We start from the raw sequence: 20,563 nt of genomic DNA, 5'->3' as shown, positions 1-20,563 counted from the left end.
AACTTAAGCCTAAACCCTGATAAACAATAGCACTGACAAAAGCCAAACATAGGGCGCCTCAACCACCAGCAGCATTGGCTCTGCCTTACCTAACTGTGGCACAAACTGTAACTGCGCTAGCTCTGTCATTCTGGGCAGGCCAGGACCCTTTGTGCTCCAGGGAGAGAGAACTGTTACTTAGGGTTGCAGAGGAGCTACAGACCCTCCAATCCTCCAGATCCAGCCAAATTGCGTTTCTTGTTAATGTACCCATTTTGGAACCAACTAGAACAGTCTGACATATCCCAGCCACTTGCATCCATACCCTTTGTCGTGGAGTGTGGGGGACTCAGGGCCCTGTACCCCCGTCTCCCTGCGATTCACCATGACTCTCAGCCAGCCAGTAAAGCAGAAGGTTTATTTAGACGACAGGAACACAGTCCAAGACAGGTCTTGCAGGCACAGACAACAGGATCCCCCTCAGTTAGGTCCATCTTGGGGTCCCCGGGCACCCCAGCCCCCTTGGGAGGTCAGAGCCCCGTCTGCCTCCCAGCCATATCACCAGCCAGCTCCTGAAAACTCTCTCTTCAGCGACCCCTCCCACAGCCCTTTGTTCAGTTTCCCGGGCAAAGGTGTCACCTGGCCTCTAACCCCTTCCTGGGTTCTCATGTTACATGCTCAGGTATTCTCCATCAGTCAGTCTCCCATCCCCCAATGCAGACTATCCTAGCCACATTCCCCTGTCAGCATTCAAAGACCACAGTAAGAACAGTCCCAGTTCGTCAAATCTCTCCCCCTTCGAGACCGAACTGAGCGGGGTCACTTTAGCCAGTGACCCGGGGAAGTTCGAACCTACCCCCGTTCCCGTGGATGCCCCAGCATCCCTCCCATTCCTTGGTGAGAATTACACCAGGCCCCTCCAGTTTCACGCCCCCCTTAGGTCGGGGGTGCTCGATGGCACTCGTAGTTTGCATGTGGGAAGGTTTATGCGGCCTGTGCCCTTTTCCCACCCCAATACCCCTGGGGTTCCAACTGGGCTGGGGTCTTCTCCCAGCGCTCCAGTCTGGCAGTCGGTGATTCGGGCTCTCTTGGTTCAGAGCCCCCCTTTTAACCTTGGCCACCCTCTGGAAAGGCTCCTCTATGGTGGGCAAGGGTCCTAAAGCCGTTTTCCCCTTGTCCCGGGCCTTCCTCCCCCTCTGACGGGTCACAGGATCGGCAATACTGTCGGACAGTAACAAAGACCCCAGGCCAGTAAAAGCTCTGTAGCAGCCTCTGCTGGGTACGCCAGGTTTCCTGGTGCCCTGAGAGGGGAATGTCATGGGCCCAGTACAGCAGCTGGCGGTGATACTTCTGGGGTACCACCAGCTGCCTCCTGATCCCCCCAACTCCATTTTCCCTGGGGGAGCCCATTCTCGGTATAGGAACCCTTTCTCCCACAGGAACCTTTTCCGGCCACCTCTCCCCATGGTCTGTACCGCACTGAGGTCGGCCAGGTCCCTTATCTTCCGCAAGGAGGGATCTTTCTGCAACTCGGCCTGGAACTCAGCAGCTGGGACAGGGATGGCCACCTGCTCTCTCTCGCCGGCTGGGTCTGAAGCCGCAGCCTCCCTGAGCCATGTCCTGGGTGTTCCCTCCCCACCAAGTTAGGGTCCTGCGCCTCAGGCAAGGCACCCTCCTCAAGGCCAGGGCGTTGTGCCCCTCGCTGGCTCTGACTGCAGGTCACAACGAGGGCACCCTGGGGGTTGCTTGGCCAGTCCTCCAGGCCGCCCCCCCATCAACACCTCATTGGGCAAATACAGGAGTACCCCCACGTCCTTGGGGCCCTCGGCCCCCCACTTCAGGTGCACCCTCGCCACAGGTACCTTGAATGGGGTCCCATCCACCCCCGTCAGGGTCAGGTAGGTGTCGGGCACCACCCAATCTGGGGCCACCACCTCGGGCCGGGCCAGCGTCCCCTCTGTGCCTGTATCCCAGTATCCATTGACCTTCCTCCCATCCACCTCCAGGGGAACAAGATACTTTCTCCGGAGGGACAGCCCCACGCCCACCGTATAAATCAAAAACCTTGAGTCTGGAGCATCCAGCCCCCAGAGGAGCTGGCCTGGAGCTCTCCTCCCTCCTTAGCAGGTGGTACTCTACCAGCCCCCCTTCCCTGGGAATGCTGCCTCTCGCCCGACTGGGTCTCTATCCAGTCAACCCTCTGTGGGTTCGGTCTGCTCAGTCTGTCCCTGAGCCTGGGGCACTGGGCCCGTATGTGACCTCTCTGGTCACAGTGATAGCAGCCCATGTCCCGTGGGTCCCCTCGAGCGGGTTGGATGGACCTGACGCTGGATCTTCCCCTTTGGTGGGGGTTCTCCATATTTCCCCACTGGGAGGTCCCATGGTGACTCTCGCTCTGCGTTGTGGTGGGACTGTTCCTTTGGGACTCCTCCCTGTTATCCCCTGCCCAACTGTTCACAAACTCGTCGGCCAACTGGGCTGCGTGCTGCGGGTTCTCTGGCTTTTGGTCCATCAACCATCGCCTCAGGTCGGATGGGCACTGCTCATACATGTGTTCCAGTACGAATAGGTCAAGCAGGTCCTCTATAGTTTGGGCCCCATCTGTCCACTTGCGGGCATACCCCTGCGCCCGGTTGACTAGTTGTAGGTATGTGACCTCACGGGTTTTACGCTGACTCCGGAACCTTTTCTGGTACATCTCAGGGGTCAGCCCAAACTCGCGGAGCAGGGCCTTTTTGAACAATTCGTAGTCCCCTGTCTCCACCCCTTTCAGTCGGCTGTACACCTCCCTGGCTGTGGAGTCCAGTGAGGGGATGAGAAACTGGAGCCTGTCTGCAGGGTCAACCTGGAGCAGCTCGCAGGTATTCTCAAAGACCGTTAGGAAGGTATCCATGTCCTCCCCCTCCTTACGCTGGGCCAGAAAGCACTTATCAAAGCTCTTTGCAGTCTTCGGTCCCCCCTCACTTACCGCAGCTGGGGCCCCACTGCTCCTCAGCCTGGCCAGTTCCAGCTCATGCTGATGTTGGTTTTCCTTCTCTTCCCGCTCATGCTGACGCTGGTTCTCCTCATGCTGACGTTGTTTCTCCTTCTCTTCCCGCTCCTGCTTCAGTTCTTGCTGCCTTAACACGAGCTCTTTCAGTCTCAGCTCCCTGTCACATTCCAGCCGCATCTGCTCCCGGGACGGGGAGCTCCGCCGGGACGATCCCTTGCTGGCCGCTGGGGTCAGGGTGCCCTCGGTACTCACTGGGCTTCCCCCAACCTCTCCCTTAGGCACAGGTAGGCAGGGTCTCGGGATGTCCTCGGCAGCAGTCTGACCCCTCCCAGCCATGTCAGGCCCCTGGGCCCACGCTGCTTCCGCCGGGCGGCTTCCCTCAGGGACAGGGCTCAGTTCATCCAAGCGATCCCTCTCCTCCAGCTGGGCGATTAGCTGTTCTTTGGTGGACCTCCCAATGCGCAGCCCCCTCTGCCTGCACAGCTCCACTAGGTCGCTCTTAAGACGTTTAGCATACATCCTCCTGCTGGCCACTCGCTGGCCTGTGCTCTCTGCTTTCCACCGTTCCAGGGGGACCCCTAGTGTGCCAGCCCTCCTTCAGGTCACCACCTCTCTGCCAGGGTCGAGCTGCAGACTCCTCTGCCCTGGGACCGCTCGCTGTTATCCCCCAGGGGACCCTGTTACTGCAAAAGTCCTTCTCACTGGTCACACACTCCCAGGGGTTAATCGCCCCCTGAAACCGTCTCTCTCTGATTCTTCAGCCCACCTGGTCCCCGTCGATCCCCCTTCGTTTTACTGCTCCCCAGTCACTTACTGCAGGAAGCGCCATCCACGTGGTGCAGTAGATCCCACCTCTGCTACCAGTTGTCGCAGAGTGTGGGGGACTCAGGGCCCTGTACCCCCGTCTCCCTGCGATTCACCATGACTCTCAGCCAGCCAGTAAAGCAGAAGGTTTATTTAGACGACAGGAACACAGTCCAAGACAGGTCTTGCAGGCACAGACAACAGGATCCCCCTCAGTTAGGTCCATCTTGGGGTCCCCGGGCACCCCAGCCCCCTTGGGAGGTCAGAGCCCCGTCTGCCTCCCAGCCATATCACCAGCCAGCTCCTGAAAACTCTCTCTTCAGCGACCCCTCCCACAGCCCTTTGTTCAGTTTCCCGGGCAAAGGTGTCACCTGGCCTCTAACCCCTTCCTGGGTTCTCATGTTACATGCTCAGGTATTCTCCGTCGGTGAGTCTCCCATCCCCCAATGCAGACTATCCTAGCCACACTCCCCTGTCAGCATTCAAAGACCACAGTAAGAACAGTCCCAGTTCGTCACACCCCTAAAAGGAAAGAAAACCACTATTTTGTCCCAACCAGAGGGGCAGAATTTCTCTTTTCTCATTCTGCTTCTAACTCTTTGGTTGTCCAGGCTGCCACAGAAACATCTATACAGCAACACTCTAGATCTACTCTGGTGAATAAGGAGGGTATATGACTTGATTTATTGGGAAGGAAGGTCTTCACTTCTACTAGCCTTCAGTTCAGAATAGCCAATTGCCAAATACGGTTGGTACAGACTGGCTGCTGCTGGAAAAGGGTGATGAGTCCTACTCATGAATCCAACCCATAATGCCCCCAAAACATAGTCATCCAGGGCAAATCTCAGGGGGAAATAGGACAAGTTATTGCTGCTTGAAGCAGACTAGCAAGTTAAGTCCTTGATCCAGTAGAGTGCCTTGAGTGCATAACTTTAAGCATGTGCTTTTAAATGCTTAGTGGCTCCAAGCACTTAGTTTGTGGCAGTTTGAGGCTGCAGCCTGTTTTTGGCATTATGTTCTGCCTACACTTTTCTGACCATTATACAAATAGAGAAGGCAAAAAGGTCATGTTTTGAAACAGGAAGTGGTGCTCATATACTAGGTTGATGAGGGCCATATGTTAACATTACCTAGCTGTTATATGTGTGTGTGTGTGTGTGTGTGTGTGTGTTTATCCTCTCTCTCTCTCTCTCTCTTTCTCTCTCTCTGTATAGAAAAAAAATATAGAATTAAACAGGAAGAGAAGTGAAGTCAGATTAAAAACTTTTCACTGGGCCAAGAATGGTCTCTATTGAATCCTAACTATAATAGGCTGCTAAAATGCATACAGTGACTCTAGCTGTCCTTTAAAATACAGTAATACAGTAAAATGTTGACTAAGCCTGAACTAAACAAGTAGCTTAAAATTTTATTAGCAGGTTTATTAAATGTAACAGAAATTAAGTTTCTAGAATGTAAATTTTATTAAATCTACCTAGGCCTTATGTGTGTCTTTCTGGTAACTCTTTTTTCTGCAGATAGCCACTCAGATCTCTGTGTTGATTGCTAAAGTTGCTAGGCTGGATTGCCCTAGACAGTGGCCAGAGCTTATTCCTACTCTTCTGGAATCAGTGAAAGTCCAAGATGATCTCCGCCAACACAGAGCATTACTTACTTTTTATCATGTTACTAAGACGCTGGCATCTAAACGACTTGCTGCAGATAGGAAACTTTTTTATGACGTAAGTAACGCTATTAATAATGCAACATGTAATATTCTGGGCTTGAGAGAAGAGTAGAAATGCTATTTTATGTATTTGTTTCTAAATGTTTGTGATGGGCTGTGGAAGTGGGTACATGGGAGGTGCACATGTGAAAGGGTGTCATAAATGGTTATTTATTCTCTATACATGACAAGTCATAATATGTGATGTATTTAAAAAAAAAAAGTAGGCTAAGGTGAGCTGGTAGCACTACCTATTAGGTTGCCTGATGCTTTCCATGATAAGATCCTGTTTTCAATTGCTCATAACTCTCTCAAACTTTTAACCATTGGGCTGAAATTTTCCATGCTGGGTGTCTTCCTCAGGCTGATTTTTTTTGTTTAAATTTCAACCAAAATGATTCAGCCATTTATAAGTATGAGGCTAGGGAAAAATACATTGTTCTGCTGTTTTTTAAAAAAAATAAAATTCTGGTGACCTATTCTCTGAGAAGCTTTAGTGGCTCTGTGTTGGTGTGGAGGTTACCCCAGTGTGTGCCCCTTTCGGTTAGATATGGCATTACAGGAGAACCCTTCCTCACTTCCCTTAAGCCGGGTTATAAACAAGTCAAGACAGCTTTTTTAATCAAAAAGCAACCTCCTTGTAAGGGTTTATTATTTATCATTTATTACTGACAGCCATAAGCACAAACAGAAGCTCACTCAGACACATCCAGGGACATTCATCACCTCAGGCTTGCTAACTAGCTGTCTCTGGCTCCTTCCTTCAGGAGACTCTTTACTATGTCAGTAAACAGCCTCTGGTCTGGAAATCTTCCCAGTTCCTTCTTGGGATTACCCCTTTTCAGTGCTTCCTTACACAAGAATCCCCAGCCCTCCTCTTTGGAACCCAGCTATATTGGTTAGTTTTACGCTTTCTCCTTACCTAGGAGTCTTCCCAGCTCTCACCCCCGGAGCTGGGTTCTGTTAATCAGATTTTCTAGGTCTTCCTAAGCAGCATCTTTTCAGCCTCTTAAAGGGCCATGCCACATGAGGGGATGGGTGACCATTAGGATTCACTACCCCATCATAGCCTCCCTGTTTTGGATTAGAGATTCAAAATTTAGCAGGTGGGATGTCTCTTTTGCTTGACCCCCAAATTTGGCCGAGCAAAACTTGGTTTGCTCATGCTCAATAGAGAATTCTTAGAATTCAGCAGCTAAAGTGTAAGAAGATTCCGTCCACACTGAGCATGCTCCATTTCCTAACAACTCCTATTGCTGGCCAGACTGAATGTGAATCATACCTCAGAGTGACTCGGAATGCTCCACACTAGGCTCTGGTGGCTCAGAAGAATGGAATGTGCCAAAGTGAGGCCGGGCAATGGAACTGAGAGCCAGGAGTCTGCCTCTCCAGTGCTGTCAGTGACCCCCCTGCTGGTGCATGGGAATGTGGAGGAGGAAGCCGCCTGGCTTGAATGCAGAGGGGAACAAGAGCTGGACTGGGGAGATGGGAAAGGAATAGTTTGGGACTAGGAATCTGGTGAGACTGGAACTGGGGGAGAAGGCAGAAACTAGGACTTGTAATCATTGGGGGATGACAGAGACTAGTGGGCAAGGCATCTGGGAATGAGATACATGAAGAGGGGAATTTGTGACTGACTGGGCAGAGAGACTGGCCATGAGAAATGAGGGATGGAGGCTGGCACTGGCAGATGGGGGTTGGAGGTTGATACTGGTTGGGTAACGAGGCTGGGAGTGGGAGCTGGAGGTTGGGGCTGATTGGGCATGGAGGCTGGGACTGGGAGCTGGGGTGTGTGTGGGTGGCTTGGATTGGGAGCCAGTGAAGGAATCAGGCAAAGAGGAGATCGTGGGATTGTCTGGAGGAAGAGACCGAGAACCAGTGAGGAGAAGGAGAATGGAGAGAGGGAGAGATGAGCCAGGAACAGTGGGGAGAATTGGGACTTGCTGGGAAATTGGGACAAGGAGTCAGGTAAGAGTTTTGTTGGTGAAAAGGGAGACTGAGATTGGATGAAAATCCTGTGTGTGCGCATCACAGTGAAAGAGAGACAGATTGGACAAGAAGCTGGTAGGATGGAAACTAGAATTGGCTGGGAAGGAGACTGGCACTGGGATAAGAAACTTTAGTGGAGACTGGAAATGGGATAGGAAGACAGGTTGGTAGTTATGGGGTAGAAGAATAAGCTGTGGGGAGGACAAGACAGACAAGCAGAAGGGTCTGTGATCTCTAGAGTACTCCTCTCCAGAGCCTGGACCCAAGGTTGCTAAGTTTTGCCATTCCTGTAAATATCTGTGAAACCCACTGGCCAAGTGTGTGTGTCGTCTCCCTCTAGTACTGCTCTACGTAGAGGGTAACAACCTACTATTGCTATCAGTAATTCCATCCTATAAAGTGGCAGAGGTCTGTGTATGGTGGACCTAAAGGTTCCAACTCTGCAGAAGAACCACAAGGGAGTCATTATGATGCCATGTGATGGAATTTGTTTTTTCAGTTTGCTTTTTTTAAAAACCTAGGAAATTACAGAAATAAAACTGAAAAAAATATTAAGTTGCAAAATGAAACACTCAAAAATTAGGAAATTGATAGTGTTATAGTATCCTGTACAACCTTAATTCAACCCCTGCATTATGATACAGTCTTTAATTACATTATAACTATTTCTTGCCACAGGACCCCTGCCTCATTCAGTGCACAAGATGGAGAGAGCTCAATTAATAAGATATTCAGCATTTCAGTTACTCGTCTAATGTGTGACCTTAAGCTTTATTTACTGCACACTATTCAAACAGTGCTGTGAATACAAAATTATTAATTTATTCATGGGCTTTTCTGTGACACTTTAGTATCAGAGTGTTTCACAGTCATCATTTAATTTTCACAACATCCTTGTGACGTGAGGGGTTTTTATTATTCCTATTTTACACCTGGAGAGCAGAAGGTCAAAATTGTTCACTAATTTTGGGGGCCCAGTATGAGATGCCTACGGCTTGATTCTTTAGAGTATTTCACATTATGTAGCACTTTATATGTTGAAAGCTCAACTTCTGTTGACTTCAGTTGCAGCTGTGAGTGCTCAGCATTTCTGTAAATCAGACTCTGGATCCTCAAGACCAACACCCAGAAAATGAGAATACAATTAGTGACTGCCTATAAGAAGTTTGGTTCAAATTACTTGCCCAACATCACATAGGAACTCTGTGGCAGAGGCAGAAATAAAATTAAATTATCCCAGGCAGCATTCAACTGCTTGTATTAATTTAATAGGTCTGAATGAAAATGACAAATCATGCAACTACTCTCTCCATTATACAAATCTGTTGAGTATAGCATATAGATTTGTCCTATAGGTTATAGAATAGTGCTTCTTCAACCCAGTGTCAACTAATATGAAGTATATTTTATAAAGCTGTTTTCTAGCACAGTTAGGCACAGGGAACTGTATTGGTACCATTCTGTCAAGAATTATATTAAACGATGGTTATCTAGAAAGGTGCTGATGGTATTTCCAAATTCATTATAGGCCGTGCATTAATATTCAGGTTAATGTTGTGCAAGGGTGTGTATTCAGGATGCTCAGTACTATTTAACTGAACAAATTGGGGCTGTCTGAGTGCACATTAGTAGGCGTCCAAATTCAGAGGAGAAAAACGTGACCGAAAAATCTCTTTGCTGTGGTGGTCAGTCATCCTTCAGGGAAAATATGATTATGTGGTAGATGTTCTAAGCTACACTGTAATACTTCTAGGGAAATATAATCTCCTTTCCTCTGTCTTTTGGTCTCTTGTGTTTGATTGGGGGCAGTTGTGGCCTTAACAGACCTGTTTGCATTCTTCTTGAAACGCAAGTTTCCTCAATCATTCTGCCAAATGTGGCGCATCAAGTTGCTGCAATGCCTTTGTGATCTGATTGACCCGCTTTCTTGTACAAGTTACTCCCTAATGCTTCCTGCATAAGATGACCTGCAAGAGTTTGGGTGAGCAAAAGCCCCTAACCAGGTAAGCTTATTTTGAACATCTGGTTCAGCTGTCCATATGAAAATACAGCATGCTGCCTCTGATTCCTAAACTGCTCTCTGAGGTCAGTGTGTCATCTGTATGAAGATGCTAGTGCTGATCCCATGATTTGAGAGTGAAACAAACTAAGGGGCTTGTCTACACAGGGCCTCTCAGGAAAGCTAATCCGAATTAACTACAGGTGTAAATTTAAAGTGGATTCATTAAACTGCTTTAAACCCCAGTGTGGACACATTCATTCTGAATGAAAATAGCCTCAATGCAGTTTAGCTTAATTCACAATAGCGTATAGTGAGGTCCCTGGGTTATGTACTTTTGTTAATTAGCAAAAAAATTGTTTTTTTCATCATAACTGTTGGTTTACATCGCTGTTGGCTAAGTGAGAACCATGGTTTACTATGTGAGACTGTGGTTTATGAATTCAGTGTTGATAGTGCAAAGTGTAATTCATGTTAGAAAAAATAATCCCAACTATACGTACAAAATGATAGTGACTAAATTAGCTGTTATCAATCACAAAAGAGATCTTGGAGTCATCGTGAATAGTTAAAGTTCATTGACGGCACTGTCTACAATAACTGTCTGAGGTTCCTCTCCTTCAGTGCCACCCTCAACCTTCTCCAGTCCAACTTCCCTACTTTGCATTCCACTCGCCAAAGTCTCTAATGACTTTTTTCTAGTTAAAGCTCAGAACCAGTACCTCATCCTCACCCTTCTTGACTTGTCAGCCTCTTTTGACATAGTCAACCTTGTTCTTCCTCTTGAAATCTTGTACTCCTGACTCTCTCCTTCTCTGGTTCTCCTCCTACCTCTCTAATTGCTCCTTCAGTGTGTCCTTCAGAATATCCTCTTCATCCATCCTTCAGCTTTCTTTGGGGGTTCTGCAGGGCTCTGTCCTTCTCTTCACCTTATCTCTGGATAATCTCATCTACAAATTCAACTACCATCTCTATGCTGATGACTCACAGATGCTCCTCTTTATACCAGACCTATCTCTTCCTTTTCAAACTAATATCTGGGGATGTCTAGCCATCGCTCATGCTCAGCATGGCTAAAAAGAAAAGCTCGTATCCCCCATTTCCCCCCCGCCTCCGGCTGTCTTCTTTCTTTCCTTCTTTCTTGATCACCGTGGACAACACTGCTATCCTGCCTGTCACTCAGGCTTGTAACCTGGGCATCATCTTTAACTCGGATCTGTGTTCTAGGTCCTCATGTCTGGGCTATGTCTAAATTTTGCTTCGTCTTTCTTCATAACATGTCAATTTTACCTTTTCTACCAATCCACACATCTAAAACTCTTGTCCAAGCTGTCCTCATATCATGTCTCAACTAGTGCAACATCCGTTTGTATGGTCTTGACAAATGCATCCTTACTCTCTTCATACTCATTCAAAATGCTGCTGCAAAGATTATTCTCCTAGCCCATTACGTCACCCCACCACTGGCTCCCTCTTCCCTGTTTGTATCAAACATAAGTTACTACTTGCATTCACTTTAATGGCGCTTAACAGCTTATCCCTATCATACCTGTCCTGTCTCATTCATTATTGAAATGTTGACTTCCACCTCCGATTGGCCCACGATGCCAGCATCTTTTGCCCACTTGTTAAATTTTCAACCAAGCGTGTTTGTGCTTTTCCCATACTACCCCTGGAAATGTTTAAAAGGCTCAAATGCTCCTTTCCATTTACACGAGGAGAATGCAAGCTCAGTGGGGGAAAGCCATCTCTGCAGCACTCTCCTCCCAGGGAACAACGGAAACTCTGCAGATTCTCTACAGACTTCAGACTTCATGGATTCAAAGCATTGTGGGGCTTGAGGAGCAGTTGCTTTCAGTAGTATAATTTCCCTTTCATCTCCAAACCCACGAGTTTGCCCACTGCAGATTTATTGTGACTGAACTAGTGTTAACTTGCACTGACTCCTGGTTGGCAGTGTGGACAGCTGTTACGTGCCATACACAATAAGTGTTCTGGGAACAGTGGCTGGTTGGACGCCTCTCAGAGGATGGCTCCATCAGAGCTGTGCTGCCAGAGAGCCAGAGTGAGGAAGTGAGATGCTGGGGAACTTAGAGGCACAAGGACTCTGCATTAATGTTCTTAGTCTCTAGTGGCTTACCTGTGTTTTGTGAGGCTGAATCAAGTGCCACTGCACTCCATCTAATGGGATAAATGAACAGGAAACTCTCAGTGCAGACTACTAAATCCTCATTCTCTAGGTTGGAATAACTCATTCTGGGAAATTAGGGCATAATTCTGTTTTCTTACATGAAAGTAACCTTTATTTCTTATAATATTTTCTAAATAAATTCTTATAATATTTCCTTTGTTGCAGGATGGATAAAAGACAGTGATTTAAAAAAAATAAAGATTATGGTTTTTGAAATGTAAATTGAGTTATTTATATATAAAGACTTGCTCCATATGTTTAAATTTGCAACTAACTATCTGTCTCAACCTCACTATAATTTCTTAATTTAAATAACTTGGGGCAGAAAATCAGTTTAATATGCTTCATCAGTAAAGAATATACATAACTATGCAGCTGTCATCAAAATAGGGTTCAACACGTGCACATACTGTACAATACTATTTTTTATTAAACAACATAAATATGACTAGAAATTGGAATAGAGTGTAACAGACATTCACCAATCTACAATATATGTCACGTTGAAACTTGTTTGTAAAGAAACCAGTTCTCCAATTTTGTTCTCCAGCAAGAAGAATTATTGTCGCAAAACTCTCTTTGTAGCCATGTGGATTAGCCAGATACATTCAAATTAGAAATAAAAGAACACATTTTTAATCATTGAAACAAACTACCAAGGGAAGTGGGGGATTCTCTGTGTCTTCGCTGTCTTCAAAATCAAAAATGGATGCCTTTATGGAAGATTTTATTTTTTAATCAAACAAGCTATTATATAGTAGTGATGATGGCCTATGTTATGGTGGAGGTCAGACTAGATTTAACATTCCATTCTGGCCTTAAAGATCTGTGAATCTATACATTTATTGTACTAGTGTCAAATATTGGGATTCAAGTGTATTGGTTTTTCTTTACAGTTAGCATCTGGAATTTATAGTTTTGCCTGTTCCTTATGGAATCATCACACAGATACATTCCTACAACAGATCTTTACGGGAGATGAAGCTGCAACTACAAATTCATTAGAAAGAACTCTGTTGTCATTGAAAGGTAATAATAAAAAAGATTGTTAAATATGTGTGCTTAATGTACTATAAACGATGAAATAAGGTTATTCAGGTGACATTTGTGTATTCCTGTTGTTGGATTACGGTGTCCCTGGCATCTTGTGAGAACCTTAGAATCTTCTAGCAAAGCCACTTGGAGCCCAATAATCTCAGTTCTTTTCTACTTGAGTATTTAGCAGTTGGGCTGGGCTACATAGGAAATGAAAAACCTTGCTCTGTGTACCTGGATCTGCTTTTATCAGAAATCAATTGGAAATAGTTATAACTTGGCTATTTTGGATAACTTCTTTAATAGTTGTTAGCCATTTAGTATAGCTGTTGCACATTTTAGAGTTGCTGTTTCTACTTTGTGCTGGTGAGATGGATGACCCTAGTCTTATGTTGGGTTTCAAGAGATGTGGTTTGTGAATCTCTCTACAGACGCCCCCCAGGTTACGCAAACCCCATGTACGCAAATCTGCACTTAAGGAAAAAGTTCCGTAAGCTAGAAATAGGAGGGTTTTTTTTTTTGTTTTTGTTTTTTTTTTTTTTAGTAATTGTCAGGTACATGTTTCCTACTTACGCAAAATTCGAGTTACGCAAGGTGTTCCGTTCCGGAAGTCGGGGGGTGTCTGTATTCCTTCTGTGTATGGACTACAAACACAACTGTTTCAAACATCAGAAGATTTAAAAAGAAGGCTTTGTGGGCTGTAGTATTCAGGAGTTTCTGGAAATGACACGTTCTCTTCCCTGTGAGAGAACTCCAGAAATGGAAAAATTAGGGCACTGGATCCTTTTGATAGACCAGGAAAAGAAGAACCTTTTTGGAGTTACCTTTTTTCATTATTGTTCATTAGCCTTATTTTGACATGAATGGAACCTTAAAGTAGAGCTGGGTGAATATTTATTAGCAAATAGTAAATTTACCAAAAAATTTATTTTTCAGGGCGCTGAAAGTATTTGTGGTATTGACATGAATTTTGCTGAACGGTTTCAATTACATTTTTTGGGGTGGGGGACACTAAGGCACTGTTCCCAAAATGGCAGGAGGAGGAGGTGCCACTGTCCATCTTATAACTTGTAGTCCAGTGGTTAGGGCACTCAGCTATGATGTGGGAGACCTAGGTTCAATTTTCTGCCTCATGCGGAGAAGGGATTTGAACTTGGGTTTCCCACATTTCAGGAGATTCCCCAGTCACTGGGCTATCTGATATTATGGTGTGGGTCTCTTTCAATCTCTCATGTTGAATCTGTTCCACTCTGTATAAGTAATAAATTTTTGGAGCAGGGACGTGAACTTGTATCTCCGACATTGCGGAAGACTGTCTTAATCCATGGGCTTTAGGGTAGTCCAGGGTGGGTCTTTTTCAATCTCTTGTGCTGAAGCTGTTCCACTTTGTATAAATAATCATTTGGCCAGAAAGAGGGAGAATCTGACTTTATATTCTACTTATTAGGGCACTCACCTGAGAGGTGGGACACCCAACTTGATGTCCCTGCTCCAATGGCTATTTAATTTAGACACAATGGAAGAGCTTTACCAGGAGAATCTGAGGGATTCACCTCAGAATATCCCATAGCTCAGTGGATGGGGAACAGTCTTGCAGTGTGAGACCCATGGTCAGGTCCCATCTCCACATGTGGGAGAGGTGGGAGTTGAACCCTGGTCTCCCACATCCTGGGTGAATGCCCTCATGAGTGGGCTAAAGCTTGAATGGGAGGCACCATAACTACCACCACTTCCTCCTCCTCCCCCTCCAGCCGCTTGTGAATCTTGCCCTTTAAAAATGCCCAGAAACAAAATGTTTCAGGTCGAACGATATGTTTTGTTCAACCTGAATCGGACCTTTTCAATTGACTGAAATTTTTCTGAATTTACATTTTTTTCCTAATTTTCAGAACTGCCAGCTAATCACAAAATCAATTATTTACCCAGCTCTACCTTAAAGTAGTACTGCCAAACTTAAATTAGTGGCAAGAATGCGGGTGAGGAGCCTAAAGGTGCAAAATAAATGCAATTTATTTCATATTTGAATAATTAGAGGCTTTTATAGCAATGGTTATTGTAGCCATATGTTTAATTACTGGATATCTGGGTGGATGGGGAGCGGGACAGCATTCTACAAAAAGAGACTGTGCAAGCAAGATATTACCGTATTTTTCAGTGCTTCGTAAATTGACAGTTCATGGATTTGTGGAACCTCATCGGAATGTAGAGGTGATGGTAAGTGATAGATGTCTTTGTTTCTAGATATAATTTAGAATTCTTTCCATGACATTCTACGCATTGTTAGAATTTCACTCCACTTCAAAGAGATCTAAAATTTATAAAATGACTCATAATTATATTATGTACAGAAGGCTCAAGAGACAAGCCTGATAAATATAAAACAATAAACTTAATATGTTATGCTGATGCTACGTATTTGAAGGGCAGTAGTGGAAAAAATCTGAAATGTTCAATTTGGATAAAGATAGCTTGTATGAATTTAGTGACAGGCCTTCTCTAAATAAGAGAGTTTCTACAATTTAATATATGGTGTGATTTTTTTTTTTATTTTATTTTTTTAAACAGCTTCGATACCAGTTCAAACATCTCTGTATACACTCCTGTTCTGGTGTAAATCAGGCCTATTTCTGTTTAGCTTAAATCAATTTAAGATAAACTGAAATAACTCTGGTTTACAGCAGCCGTTAGCCAAATCTGAAAACTCCACACCCTTTCCAACATGTAGATTATTTTAGCGACCAGTTTTAAAAACCAATAAGTGTCAATATGTATCAGATTGAAAATTGCACTTGTTTGAATTATGACCCGCTATATTTAGTGGTTAACCATTGATATACTGGGAAAACTGTCATTGTTTATGTTCTGATATGGTATCCCATCACATTACAGAATGTTATAAAATAAAGCATTGATTTCTTGCCCTGAGGCTGAAGTACTGGAATGCAAAATCATATAATTTTGATTACTGTTTAGCCTTTTAAATTAATTAATTCCAACATGATTTGTACTTTTTTCATCTTGATATTTTGCTTGAACTAGAAATCGAATCATTTTTATACCATCTAAATTCTGTATGTTTCTAGGCAATACTACTTAATTCAAATTTTGCCATAACTAATTTGATATACTTGTTGCTCAAGAGTTCTGTTGTATAGGGGAGTTAAGCGTTTGCTTTGTTGCAAAGCAGCCAAACAATCCTAGTGATAATACCGTCTCATGTTCCAAAAATAATCTGGTTATGAGCAGGTCTTTATTTTCTTTAGGGTTTTACTTAAAAGTAAGAAAAAAGACTGGTAATAGCCAAGTTAATCAATGAATAAAGCAACATGTCTAAATGGTTCTGAGACTGCTTTTAGCTAAGCACCCCTTAGCTGTGGTAAGCTTTGGGTCAATAAGGCCTTATATCTTCTGTGTTCTGTGTCTGTATATTTCCAAATGTCTTCTGTGTCTGTATATTCCCAAATTTAGGAGTTGCAGTCTCTGATGCCTTAAGCTTAGAATATTTTAGAAAGCTATGTCGGTTTCGTGGAGGTGGATGCACAAACTCTAGAATTGATCGCTAGACCTACTAAATCTAAAAAATTTTGTGTAAAGGAGGATATCTCTTATGTTTCTGACTCAGAATGTCCAATTGTGAAACACATGTGAATTGCTGCATTTCTGTCTTCCTTTCCAAATCTTGAAACAATAGTTCTGCCACGAGTGGACTTTTCCATTCATTTAATGAGGCATTCACTGTGAAACATAAAATATGATAGTATTAAATGGCAGTATTGTTAATCATTTCACTGCTGATATTCAGAAAATAAATATCCAGCCAGTGTCTCCACCATTGTTGCATGCAGTGGAAGATTTTGGGTAATGAGTAATGGTACAATTGGTTACTATCTAAGGTTGCTGGTGGGGTCTGGGTGTGGGGGGACTACTAGGAGTCAAACATCTCTCCTAACTACAATATTTGTCAAATCTACCCACAAGAGGTAGGGAAGGGTGCATCCTCTGACAGATGCCAAAAGCTTCAGCTGGTCACCTGGGACTCCCATGCCTTTCCACATGCCAAAAGTCCAAGCAGCTCCCTATCCAGCAGTCATCAGTTCTAGCTTCCTCCTCCTTACTGACTCCTGAAATGCAGTTATTCATTGTCAATACAAAAATCTGCTGCACACAGAACATTTGGAAACAGGAAAAAAAAATTAACATAAAAGTAAATGACAAAAGAAATACTTAGTTTTAAAATGTAATTCAATAAAAACATTTTTCTAGAAGCATATAGTTGTTTTCTTGTACATAAAGTAAGTAAAAAGAAATAGACTATTAGGTTTGGCAATAGATTGTACACAAAATAATAGCATTGCCATTGGCATATAGTGAGTGTTAACCAGTAGCTCTGTTTACTACATAAGGTTTTCAGAATAGGGCCTGCAGATCTAAGCATTCATTTTTCCAGACCTGAAGAGAGAGACAGATTGTCTTTAAAATTTCAAGTATTTTCTATGATTTCAGAGCCATTGAAATATATGTAGACAGCTTCCTCCCTAAGAGGAATTCCCAGTAAACCATATATGTTCATCATTTTTTTCAGTTGTCTTTTTTTCTATTATTTTTAACTTTCTGTCTTAGTGCACAGAAGCATGGTTACTACACATTCAGCAATGTAAACCCCAGCAATATAATACCAACCAAGTATTTGACCAAACTTTCAGAATGTTATTTCTTGTTAGCAAGTAGGATTGTGCCCTTCTATATGTTATCCTCCTGCAGTCGCCTTACACGTCTCAGACATACTTCAAAATTAAGAGATACCAGATCTAGTGGATAAGGGAGTCTCCAGTACTATTCAAAGAAGGGCTGCCAAATTACATAATTAGTAAATGCATTTTTGCTAAAATATAGCAAATTTTGTAAGGCTACGCTGTCCTAAATCCTACCCCAGTGTTTAAGACAAGGGATCTTACCATTTCCATAAGGTATGTTTCACTCACATAACTTAGTGAGTGTGTAGCTCCTATCAGACTTCTCGTACAATAGGAAGAAGCCTTGCCAAATAAACTGTGGGATATAAAAACAGATTTTTCTTTTGTGATTATAAAGATGTGTTCCTGCTGCTTTCCATAATTCAGTAATTAATGGACAGAGCTACCAATTATATAACAGTATGTCCTTACAATCACAGCCTCTTCATCATAGTATCAAGAACTCTTTTATGACTGTATGAAATGAATGCTCAGTATTTACACAGTCTCCTAGAGTTTGCTTTGTGGATTGGCTTGACATTTCTGAGGGAATAACATTTAAGGCCCTGTTCCAACAAAGTATTCTAACACATGGTTAAGAGTTATTCTGGATGAGGACCTTAACAACAACAAAAAAAGTACTTTGTTTTAAAGCTTAAAGTCCATATGTATTAAAAAAATCTCTAAGTTTGAAGAAGTCCCCCTTTCTCTAGTATAGGATTTTTTAAAAAAGAAATTGTGTTTAGTTGGCCATGTTAATATATTTAAGTATGGGACTTTACATTTGGTATTTGGGTCTCATTCGGCACAGTATTCCTGCAATTACATATAGCCTTTACACTAAATTTGGTGCTTTTTTTTTGGTAACCAGGAGGATGCACTATATTTTTACACATTTATTTAAGCAATTACAGCTTGACTTACATTTATTCAGATTATTAATTTTTAATTTTTTAAATTATATTAGAAAATGGTTAATAATGCGTTCGTTTACTATATTCTTTAAGGTTTTGAGGACTAGTAGATCTCGTTCTCTCACACTTAGTTTTTATTTATAGATTGGAAGAAGAAAATAAGTTTTTCTGCTTCCACTCCCACATCATTTTCTTAGTTTTGAATGAATAGTCATTTAACTGAACTAGCTGAATAAACTGAAATGATAAAGTACTCTCTCTACACCTACTGCTGTCAAAAGCTTGTTCAGCACTTCAGTGGATCCTGGTTCCAGGTGCTCAGTCAGTAACTTCCACCAAGTCACTGGTTTGGCTTTTTAAAAAACTTGGTAGTCAACATGTTATCAGTAGTTCTCTGTCAAATTGAGAGGGCGTATCTAGTGAAGTCCTGCAGAATCAGTCCTGGTTTGGGACTATTCAATATTTTCATTAATGACTTGGATGATGGAGTAGAAAGTATGTTTGTAAAATCTGCAGATGACAGCAACCTGGAAGCGGTTGCAAGCATTTTGGAGGACAGATTTAAAATTCAAAATGACCTCGACAAATTGGAGAACTGATCTGAATGCAACAAGATGAAATTAAATAAAGACAAGTGCAAAGTATTTCACTTAGAAAGGAAAATTCAAATGTACAACTACAAAATGGGGACTAGGTGGTAGTACTGTTGAAAAGGATCTGGGGGTTATAGTGGACCATAAACTAAATGAGAATCGTCAGTGTGATGCAGCTGCGAAAAAGGCAAATATGATTCTGGGGTGTATTAACAGGAATGTTTTATGTAAGACACAGGAGGTAATTGTCTTGCTCTATTCGGCACTGGTGAGGCCCTAGTTGGAGTACCCAGTTCAATACTAGGCACCATAATTTAGGAAAGATGTGAACAAATTGGAGTGAGTCCATGTAAGGACCTGGAGATTAGAACCCAGGTCTGCAGAGCCTGGAGCAGCTAATATTCCTACAATACCACCAGGAGGCCTTACAGAGGTACATCCAAGGAGCAGTGTTGAGAATAGGCACAGGAAGTACCGCCCAAGAGACCTAAAGTGACAGTACCCTGAGGTCCTCTGATTAAAGAATATAATGAATATCCTAATGACAGAACAATAAAGGAAAGGACAATATACAGTCATATGAGTGAATTATTTAAGTTGAATTTACATACACAATCAAGAGAACACATTTTCAGCAGCAATTAAATGAGCAGAACAGTATAAAGGAAATTAAAGACATGGGCCTCAGGTAAAGCATCATAAACTGGGTAGGATCTTGCTGTTGTGGCCTCAGAGTTGGATGTTTTTTCTTTTAGAGTGTACAGAACCTCTATTGTCAACACTACATTAAGAAGATAGATCTCCACTACAATGCAGGAATTCTAGAACAGTCTTTTCTCAACACACTATAAAACAGACTAAAGAGCTACCTAGGAATCCTCATGTGCTTGTAACAAGGAGACTTCTCTAAATGTCATAGCAGACTGTATACTGAATCATTAATCTTTATAAAGCTCGTCATGTTGTTTTTGCTGTCGATTATATTTTTGAGATGTAGAATGCCTGTGTTAAAAACGAATAGTCAGGTGTTTTTAGAAATTCTGTGTTTGCATACTTCTATAAAAAGGAAATGGATGATTTGTACCTGTTGTGGTTTTCTATTTCTATTATCTTTACACACAGTGTATATATAAGTGAACATGAATTGGGTATATATTTTAAGTTCTGGTGTTTGCAGTATACAATTTGAACTCAAACTGGCCCAACAATTTTTAGTAGTCGTAAATACTTATATTAGGGTAACACCCAAACCTTTGACTTGGTGGTCCCTTTCTCCTCGGAGCTACAGGGTTATGAGCACTCATGTGACATTGTGGACCTAACTAAGATATCCAAAAGCAAATTATTACTTTCCAGCTGTGCCCATCCTGTGATGGCACTGTCTGTCAGTAATTAAAGAACTTGGTGTGCCTTCTAACTTGGGAGAAGCATGTTCCTAGCACTGTATGCAAGTTCCTGTATACAAAGCTGCTTTAAACTTCACCTCATAAAAGTTGCTGCCAGGGTTTTTGTTCTTAGACATCTATCTGGCTGAGAACTAGGTACTGGGTCCCTATTGGGTTCTGTTTGTCTGGAATGAGTAGCAAGACAAGCTCCATGCCCAGAGAAAGCTCAGTATGCAGGGATTCC

The 20,563-nt window shown here is 43.2% G+C and overlaps 1 protein-coding gene across 1 annotated transcript in view; it reads left to right on the top strand.

Moving 5' to 3' along the window:
* IPO11 (importin 11) overlaps positions 1-20,563 on the top strand; it is a 230,789-nt gene that overhangs the window by 17,824 nt on the left and 192,402 nt on the right. The window contains exons 4-6 of the mRNA XM_054033042.1: positions 5,293-5,496; positions 12,556-12,688; positions 14,850-14,908. Coding sequence (XP_053889017.1) covers positions 5,293-5,496; positions 12,556-12,688; positions 14,850-14,908 — 396 coding nt within the window. The remainder of the gene's footprint in view (positions 1-5,292; positions 5,497-12,555; positions 12,689-14,849; positions 14,909-20,563) is intronic.

This window comes from Malaclemys terrapin, chromosome 6 (genome assembly GCF_027887155.1).
Source record: "Malaclemys terrapin pileata isolate rMalTer1 chromosome 6, rMalTer1.hap1, whole genome shotgun sequence".
Taxonomy (NCBI): Eukaryota; Metazoa; Chordata; order Testudines; family Emydidae; genus Malaclemys; species Malaclemys terrapin.
Note: the sequence above shows the minus strand (reverse complement) of the source record. Positions and strands in the feature narration are given on the sequence as shown.